The sequence below is a fragment of the Limulus polyphemus genome, unplaced genomic scaffold (assembly GCF_000517525.1).
Source record: "Limulus polyphemus unplaced genomic scaffold, Limulus_polyphemus-2.1.2 Scaffold91, whole genome shotgun sequence".
Lineage (NCBI taxonomy): Eukaryota > Metazoa > Arthropoda > Merostomata > Xiphosura > Limulidae > Limulus > Limulus polyphemus.
The window spans coordinates 1,044,176-1,054,705 of record NW_013665701.1 but is presented as its reverse complement, the minus strand read 5'-3'; the positions used below and the strand labels follow the sequence as shown (position 1 = coordinate 1,054,705).

The following is a 10,530-nucleotide window of genomic DNA, read 5'->3' as shown; positions in this document are numbered from 1 at the left end:
ATGTCTATTTAAATATATTTACACATGGCTTGTGTATATATAGTAGAATGAAAACAATTAAATTTGTCATTGTTGTTTTTGACGTCGATTCAACTCACATCTGGCATACGAACTTGCATTACTGGTTATACAGAAAATAGAGTATATAAAACGGGGGGAAAAAAGATGTAACTTTTCCAAATTTATGCACTTACGTTGTACTGGGGGTGTGTCCATATAATTAAAATGTTCACTAATTTGTTCGAAAAGCTAAATCCTGTTTTTCAACCTCTCTAATTCCTGTTTTGTGAATGTAAGTTGTAGTTTTTACTCTGAATATATTGGCTTAAAACAGCTGTTGAGGCGTTTACACGACGGTTAAACGGAAACTCAAGTTCCATACAACGTAGATTACATGCAGATGTCGACGAGCTTGAGGCAAGAATCTACGATTTAACGAGCCAGCTGTTCGATTTGCTATACTTAAATATGGATGTCCACAAATTGAAGTCATTGAGATGAGTGACATCTGGCGCAAAGCACGTCATGGTACGCACGGATTTGATGTAATTACCTGCATGTTACCAAATCTGTATAATACATCTTCCCACAAAGAGGTCGTAATGCGTACAAAGTTCACTCTTATTGATGGAACCAACGCTAACAATTACCGTTATCAGAGAAACTGGTAATACAGCATGGTATACGTTCCGCTACGACAGCACCCTCTACCAGAAATACGAAAGAAGCGCATAATAATAATAAAAAAATTGTTTATTTGTCAGAGAACTTCTACGAATATTGAGATTACCTATACATACTTCACATCTAACCAGTAATCCTACCTTAGCCGCAGTGCTTACGGGTGAGAAGATGATTCTCACTACCCTTGTATTTACACGAAATAGACAGCAACGACAGATTACTGTTATTACCCGTTAGAAAATGCAACCTACTTGAAACTTGCACTGACGCCCCCACCTTAATATATCTACACGTGCTTTATACACACCAGGAGGCTCGAACTACTGCCGCTTGTGAGCTGATAAAGTGCAGGTTGTAAAACTAAACAAATCTTAGCCCAGAAATTCTGATGATACACACCAATTTGTAAAGATAAAACAAACTTGCTTATTTTTATAAATTTGCTAGAAATCTATAATAGCCACATCATGGTTCAATTCCCTTATAAACTACTCTTAGCCGAATCTTGTGCCCATCTCGTACCATTCAGACAATAACAAATACCCGTAACTAATCATCTCTCTTTCTCGCTTTCATTTCTGTTCTCGTTTTAAACCCGTTGTAAGAGGAGTTTCATTTCTCAAAGGGACTTATCAAGATAGAGCTGTGAGAGATGAATAATTGAACTCCTTCCTCGTGTTCAATTTTAAGCCTCTTGGCCTCCTTTTCCGTACCTGTGTCGTTATGTCTTTGGTAAAATCTTTCTGTCTTAACACAGTTTATACATTAATTATAAAATGGAGTGTTCGTCCACATTTCTTCTTTTTCAAGATATTTTGATATTTTCTGCAGAGAATAAATTTGGTGGAAGGTATATTTCATACATTATAATCATCATATCTGCCCAAAATACATCATATAGTTTATCGACCTAAATGTTACAGAGAGACATGCAACAAACTAATGAAGATATGTATAATCACTACCTATTTACCAATATGTGGTGTGATGATGTTTTATAACGATAACCATACTGCAGTCACGTTAATTTCGTGTTGAAGTTGTACTCAACAATTCAAGTTCATACTAGTGAAAAGTAATTTAGTTTCAGATAATTAATTCTCTGCAACTTAAAAACGTTAAGAATCCACAAAGTGATGTGAAATAAATTAACAACCCAAGATGGAAATAGTTGATTTTCCTTTCAATTCCTGGGTGCACTGTGTTGTAGCTAGTTGATTTATTCATTCATTTGGCTTGAACGAGATTAAAGTTATAGGTAAAAGCATCATATATGTATCCTATATATATACTTATGTAAGGTGAATATATTGAAAGGAGCACAAAATCCTAAAAGTTATATACAAATTACGTTCATGTCTATGTTTTACGCGCAGCTGGGGTTGCCACTCAAATCTTTTCGCTCAATTGGTATGTTGTGTTTGATATGTGAACACGAACTTATGTTTGCATTTGATACTTCTTCTGGCCAGCCTTTATGCAAATTACAAAAATACCTGTGTAAACTTAAGTTTCTTCTACAAGATAACAGACTTTACGCATTCTCAGCAACAAAGAATTTGTAAACGAAGTTATACAATACGAAAATAAATAAAATACCAACGGATCATTTAATAAATCTTATAAGCTATTATCATACATCTCTTAAATGATATCCACTCTCTAACAATGTCAGGTTAAAAGATCAAACAATTCTTGAAATAAATATTTTTATGCCTCTCTCTTTGATCGACTACGACATTAGGAAAACATATTGCATCTGCTCATTGGTTGTTTGCAAAAGAATGTATTTTTGGCATTTTTACAAAAATTTTTAAAACTAAGTCACTCAAATCAATAACCAGTTAAAGAATTCAATACCTGGTGAAATCAAGTGTGTGTGTATTAATTCTAAGTAATAAAAACGTATCATATCCCATATTTTTGTGCACGAACAGAATTTCTACAAGTAAAAGAACAAATATTAAATACTATTCAAGTGATTTATGTCTATTAATAAAATCAAACATTTCTGTGTATTGTTAACTGAACAGATTGAACTTATCCTAGTTGTTCATATTGTTGCTTTCCTGAGGAAACACAGCATTATTGCGTATTAGTTTCACTGAATGTATGCAACATATTCTTGTTAAACATCCGCCAGCTATACAATTAATTATATGTTGTTTTTTTAAGTGTTACATTCAATCAAACTTTGTGAAATTTGTATTATTAACTTGATCATAAAATAAACATTCTGGGTGTAAATCTTAGTCTAGTAATAAAATAAAGTGACAATCAAATGCGACAGCGAAGAATTTTATACAAATACCTTATAGTGGAAGACAGTTAATTTAGTGCTACGAAAAGTCATATGGTACATGATCGATTAATAATTTTAATATAATTCTAGTTTTAAACAAATATTTCCAAAAAGAAACTATCGAATCAAGGAATAAAATGTTCTAGCATACCACAGAATGGCACTGCTAATGTTACAAAGTTGCAGAAATATAATGTAAAAATGAAAGAATAACTAACTGTATGGAAAAATTAAAATACAACTTTTATTACAACAGGAGAAGCTACTTCATTATCATACGGTTTAATACTATTCTACAGAAACACAAATAACACCGTAAACAGCTCTTACCCTGGTTTTTCGGTAGTATCTCCAGTTAGCGTGGATCACTTTTCGATTCTTCTTCTTCTTCATTTCGATTAAGTTTCATCAAAGAAACAAAATGTCACATCACGACGAAAGGTAGTCTGTAGCCTACACTTGCTCAAACAAACTTTGTCATAAAAACGGCGCGCAAGCTTAGAGAGTTGTATGTATAAATATGAAAAGTACATTTTATTGTTGAGTTTTCAATGAAAAACCGTAGTCTTTTAGGAAGAAAATGAAGATCAATCTCTATACATGCTAATATTTTTCATATAAACAAGGCTGAAAATGGATTTTAAAACAACATGTCACTGGATTTTGTCTGGAGTATTTCTTTTAAAACACCATATATGCATGTATGTATAAACTGAAAAGACAAGTATGTGACAGCGTGGCAATATAATCTGACTAAGACGTGCTTCACTGGTTATTACTTCAAAAGTAGCAGAGTGTAAAATTGGTAGGATGTGCATAGTCAAAACATCCCTGAAGAGGTCTCCAACCACAATAACTCGGGTTGGGTGTGCTCCTGCCAATATAAAGTCGTCCAAAAAGATCAATATATTTCTGCTCTGAAGTATAAAAAAAACGTACCTCTTGTGTACTGCAGTGAAGATGGTTTAATTTATTACAGGTCTTAACAATGTGTGTATGTTCACATACATGCATATATACATACACACGCACAAGCGTGCGAGCAATGTTAACAACTCGCAACTTCCCTTATGTAGATAGTATAGCCAACTTATCAATCAAAGGAGGTTCCAGTACGGTAGTGTACATTGTGTACAGTTCAAAATATTTACATCCCTACAACACATGTGATGAAATGTAATTCTTTTTTAATGTTTTGAACAGTTAGTGATGATATCTAGTTTCTTTCAGAAACTTTTTACACAGCACATCAATGTTTCATCACTCGTGTAACGACAAGATATCAACATTTTATTTAGTCTATTATCTACAGTAGAAAATTAAAAGTGATAGCCGTTTACGAACCAGAAAAGTAAATGATGTATAGGAAGTTCTATTGTTAAATAATGAAGTATGTACACAGTCGCCTGACTATCATGAATTTTTATGACCTTTTTGTTACACAATTTCATACCCCAACTCAATTAGATTTAATGTAACAATGTTACTACAATCGTAATATGTCATTGAAGGGAGAAATAACGATATTCACTATAAATGTGTATTATCTGTACATCAGGAGAGTTGAGCGCAAATGAGGCTATTTTACGCATGGATATTGAAATTATTTGATGCTCCACGAAAATGCAGATTCCAGCTGATCAAATTCATCCCATGTGGGCAAATATGCTTTATTAGGCTCCATACAAGGCAACCAATCATATGATTACACAGGGACATAAGGAGATTAGAAAAACAAAAACTTAAGTCTGTTCAATTTTATTATCTCTTGGCAAGAGATACGTAACCCTAGAGAATGCGTGTGAGCCTCAAAACCTGGTTGTATTTTAGATACAAGTTGCTTAAATGATAATCCGTGCACTGATTATTGTAGGATTATGAAAAGAAACTATTATTCATTTCACCATTTTGTAATTTGCATGCGTGCATCATCTACCAAACTACTTTATCTCGAAAACACATATAAAAGAATCTCCAAGCCATTTTTCACTTACCCCAGGTAATGTTTTAATGTTGTGTAGGGCATTCTGAGCTTCCAGAGCCGCCTTCCGGGCATAAAACGTGACAAAGCAGCAACCTGAAAAAGGAAACAAGAATAAATTCAACCACCATCCCCAATGGTCTGTAGTGTCTGCCTCAGTAGAAAGTTCTTCTGGGAAACTGCTACACGCGCGCCACAAACTAATGGTAAAATGTACTGCTTACCAATCAAAGTAATATTAACAACAACAAAAGAAGTATTACTAATTTTCACTATCTATTCCCAATAAAGAAATATTTCGTAGATTTTGTGCTTCCATTCGGGCTTTGTTGTTACCTGGGCTCTTTAATAGGGTTAATTATAACGTGAACCTTTTGCAAACGCTATGGAAGAATCTCGATTGGTTGTTAGACTGTATGATTTTGTTTGACGTGCGGTATGAAAAAACGTGCAGCATCTTCTTATAATATAATTACTTTATCAATAGTAAAAGATGTCAGATTTTGCATGTTTTTTATTTTAGGTATTAGGACATCAAATGTCGCAAACTCGTCACAGAACACGATTTTATGAAGTTTAAAAAGACAACATCAGGAATTTAAACAAAAACTTATTTAACATAAGACGACGGATACAGTAACATAAAATGTTCATAAAACACAAAAACTATCATGTTTAATGCTATTAATATCTCAAGTTAAAAACAAAATGAACTTCTTATTTAGTTTTTTTTTAATATGATATCAATAATAAAGCTTAGGAATAAAATAACCAGTATTTTAAACGGATGTCTCATTTAGAATTTTCAAAACAACAACGATACTAACCAGAAAATCAAAACCACGAACACTATTACATTTAATATTTCATCTAGTATGTTGGATTTCAAAAGTTTAATATCTCAGCATAAAATAACTGACCAATATTATACCATTTAAATTAAACTTCGTTATGAGAAAAATCGATTTCTGTCAAATGCCATAAGTGATAAAAGTTGTTAATATTTCCTATCAAAATTACCAAGTGAAATTGGAAAAAAAATTAAACTTCGCCAAATAGTATATGAACGCAGCATTGTCCGGATATTTCTGTTCGCACTCACGAAGTGAAACATGGAAACTCTTCTGTTGAATTATGTGAATGAGATGTGAAATGTTAAACAAATAGGAACACGTGGCAAATAATATAAAAGGCGCCTGTGGAGGCAAATTCCCTCCTTGTTGAAACATCTTTTTCTCTTTATTATCAAAATAAAAGCTTTCAAAAGTCTGTTCAATATCTAAGGAGGGAACAGTAACAAAATTTCGGAAGATAACTGTTCTGATTCCGAAATGTAAAAACGAGCATAACTTCATTAATGAATTAACCGAGAGCAGTTATTTTTAGAAGTTATCAGGGGAACTCCATTTTACTTTATTCCACTAAACTGGCAAACAAGTAATGTAATCTTATCGAATATAAAAAAAATAAATAAAAACACTCGTATAATGACACTGACTTCCTAAACTTGCTTGAAACACGAATAATAGCATCCCTGTTAGTGGCATACACTCGAATTTACATATTAAGCACATGTCCTCTCTACACCTGGTTATTAAGGTTACTGATACGATCCTCCCGAGATACCCATGTTATATATTAATTTGTCACTTTTTTTTTTTCTAAATCGTTAAACAAAAGAAGATTTAGTTACATAAGTCAGAACGAAGTATAATAAACAGAAGTATCTTACCTATTTTGACTATATAATGAAAATTAACAAAATACAAACTATATCAACGGGCTTCTATTTTTCTTTCCCATTTGTTAAAACTTTGAACTTAGGGATAGGTTTGTTTGTTTTATCGAAAAGCTAAACAATGGTTATCTGCGTTCTGCCCATCGCAGGAATCGAATCCTAGATTATTGAATTATAAGTTCGAAAAATTACCGCTTTATCACCGGGGGACGTTACACATAGTTTATATATATTTTTATTTATCTGTAACAAAAATGAATAGTAAATGTAGTCATTACCAATATTACTGGCTCATACTTTTTCACCGATTTTTTTTTTTTTTCAGTTTTAACGCTTCTTTATATAAAATGTTTCAGCCTTAAGCCCTAAACAAGGCAATAATAGGTTCCAGTGCCTGTTATGGCAAAGCAACCTTGGTTCGAAGAGTAAATGAATCAATAAAATGGGAATACGTCTCTTATGTACAAAATGATGTAACAATCACCTAACAACATGAAATTCTTATTTCAAATTACTTAGCTCTAGAGAAGCTGGGGCCAAATGCAATATTAAGAAAATGAGTAAGTTATATGCTGTACAGAAGTTGAGTGATAAATCATTCGTTTTTGAGTAAGGTATGTCTAGTCTGAGTGTTCGATCTAGTAACTACTTTATTTATACGTTCTCGATTTCTACAAATTTTGATACATATTAATTAAATGGGTAACCTATTAAATAAATCTCATAATTTAATAGTTCTTGACAAAGGGGGGGGGGACTAAGAACCACGAAGTACAAAACACTTTTATAAATATTTATTGACAAAAGGGTAATTTTTGAGGCTCCATTTCAAAGGCTTCTCACGGGAGATAGCTAAGTGATCTACAAAAACGAATAACAAGAGAAAATTCAAGTAGATTATTAAGATGAAAACTAAATATTAGGAAATATATTCCTCACTCTTAACTTTCACACACACACACACACACTGTCAATTAGCTGATAAAATTTCAACCACAGCTACTACAGTCTTAAGAAAAGGTAGTCATACAGGGGGCACTTTAAATGCAACAGAAGACAACCACCAGGCTTCAACAGAATCGCTCTAAACGCTACATGGTTAGTATCTATTCAGTAACTTAATTGTGACTTGGGTTAGTTTTTTTAAGCTACAGAAATTTTCCAAATCTCATTAGAGATAGGAGGTTTACAGATGTTTCAGTTTGTAAAGTGTATATTTTTCCAAAAGTTTAAATACTGTAACCTGAATACTCTCTCCTTAAAGTTAGAAACATCTGTATTCCTGTAAAGGATGGGTGTGAAATAGAAATGAGATATCAACAGCTGTAAGTAATCTTGAACACGTTATCTCTGTTATTAACATAGATAGGTTTGAATAAAGCCTTCTAAGGAGTATAAAACAGACACTTGCATGGGAACATTGAACATATAGAGACTTGTTTCTACTGACGAAAGTGATACATATGAATAATGATAAAGGTGTAAATTCATTTTGAAGTGTTGGTCAGACTGAATGAAGCTAAGGACGAAATGCAACACATGCTGATATTTTGTTTGCTTATTCTGTCGAGATAACAAAATCGATGACGTAAACGTCTCCATCTAGCACAGTATGAGCATATATAACATCTTGTAACTTTACTTGTAACTTAACTTATATATATATTATTTATGTAAAGTTCCAAGATGTTAGAAGCGATTTGCCATGCTTGTCACTACATTTGTCCACATCTTCATCCAAAACCATCACTTGCACCAAAATAAAATGACTTTGACTAACTCTTAAAATTACCATTTCTAAAGAGAAAGAGAGAATAGCATCGCATTCATCTTCATTTATTCAAAGCATTAGTGTAAATAACTTTCTACTTTTTACTTCTTAGTCGCGTCATTACAATGCCAAACAATAGAATCTTAAGATAAGATCTGTTAAACCTCAGAGGTATGTCACTTCAGCATGGAAAACCCCAGTTCAAAGGTGGTGATATTTAACATCATTACACTTAGAACTCTTTCATTTTATTAGAGTTAAAAATATAAGTATTATTAAACATTCAAAAAACCTTATCTTGACAGATGATGACGCCAGGATCTTAAAGCACTAGTGGAAAGTAAAAATCTGCTGGTAATTAGGGAAAGCGAGATATATCACACAAAGCTAAACGTAAGAACAAGACGATGAAAAAAATTCCATTTACCAGTTCTTGTTTCATTTTATGTTGTTAGTGGGTGGTCACAAGTGAACTATTCATGGTAATATCAAAGGGTAAGGTATACGTTGATATTTCTTTAAATCCTTTATCCAAAACCTTACTGACATATAATCGATATTTATCCTACTACTGATCGACTAAACATATGAACAAAATTAAGATAATTCTACATTAGCCAGTTTTTTTTTTTGTTTTTTTTTCTAACTTAAACACCTATAGAAGCGGACATACAGTGCCAAAGTCATTATGTTGCTCTGGTCTAAGTAAACAAACAATTCAAATCAATATCACCAAACCACGGTTTTAAACATCTCTCTCGTCTAAATATTTGCATTAACCATTCGATGTGCTGTCCAGGAATCCATTTATATTTAAATTTACCATAAGGATTACTATTTACTACACGCAAATATTCTAAATTAGCTTTTAAGTCTAAATATTTTTCAAAGTTTTTGTTTTACGCTCATATGTGTTTTTCATATGCTTTAAAAATGCAGCATTATAATAAAATCACGTCTTTACGATGTGACGAATTTATTATTATGACAGTTATGGGCGTAAGGGATCTGATTCACCTAGTGAAGTTCCATTTACTAAAAGTAAACTGATCACTGAACAAGAAAATGATCTGCAGATCTCTTCACTATTTAAATATCCACTCCCAAAAGATGAATTGGAGAAAGTTCCAAATGGTTCTTTTTTTCAAAAATGGTGTGTTTATGAGGAAATAGAGACCACCAGATGTGCCAGCTTCAGAGGACTGGGCTATTGTTTATCAAATTGTTGTTCCCAAAGCATATCGTTCTGAAATATTGAAAGTCGCCCATGGACCCCCCCCCCTCCCCCAAATGGGAGATAATTTAAGTGACAATTTGGCCAAAAATTAGGCAAGACGTTTCTCAGTTTTGTAAAACTTGTCATATCTGTCAGTTAGTCGGAAAATCTAACCAGAAAATTCCTGTTGAAACCTATCCCAGCTTTTCAAGAACGTAAGTTCCGTCCTGAGGACATGGTTTTAGTATTGTTACCCAATATGTGATATCAAAAAAGAAAAAGAGAGAAAGAAAAAGAAAGAAAGAACAAAGACTGTTAAATTGCAGTTTATCACTATAAGAGTATGATTTGGGGATAACCCATGTCAAAGGGTGGATAACATTTGTGCTGATGTACTTTCACGTGGTATGCAATTTTATTATCACAAGATTATTTGTATTAATTGTGTTCTATACTGCCATGATTATTGAAGTTGTATAATCCTTTGAATAATGTGTTATATATAATGTAAGGTTGTCAACGTATATATAATATCTTAGTTAAAAATTGTCTAACGTCAATTTTTAATTCTCTAAGGAGGGAGTTGTGACGAATTTATTTTAATATCAACGTTTGTTTAGATTAAGTTTATATTTTAAAACATACATAGCTTACAGTGTTAAATATGTATTGCGAAACTTCCTCCTATTCCCCAAAGTTGAAGAAGATTCTCGAGAGTAAGAATCAACAATATTTGTGTGTGTGTGTGTGTGTGTGTGTGTACTTAAAGCTTGTGTTAGCGTCATTATTGTTACGTAAAACTGAAATTTCGAGAATCTCTCCACACACCTATAAATAT

At 32.6% G+C, this 10,530-nt stretch overlaps 1 protein-coding gene across 14 annotated transcripts in view; it reads right to left on the bottom strand.

Moving 5' to 3' along the window:
* The window catches only part of LOC106468799 (CUGBP Elav-like family member 2), a 371,251-nt gene that overhangs the window by 160,452 nt on the left and 200,269 nt on the right, over positions 1-10,530 (bottom strand). For 13 of the 14 annotated variants that reach the window (XM_022397833.1, XM_022397811.1, XM_022397854.1 and 10 more), the window contains one exon: positions 4,981-5,063. In XM_022397833.1, coding sequence (XP_022253541.1) covers positions 4,981-5,063 — 83 coding nt within the window. Of the gene's footprint in view, positions 1-4,980; positions 5,064-10,530 lie in introns of those variants that run through there. The other variant, XM_022397877.1, reaches the window with a different exon arrangement.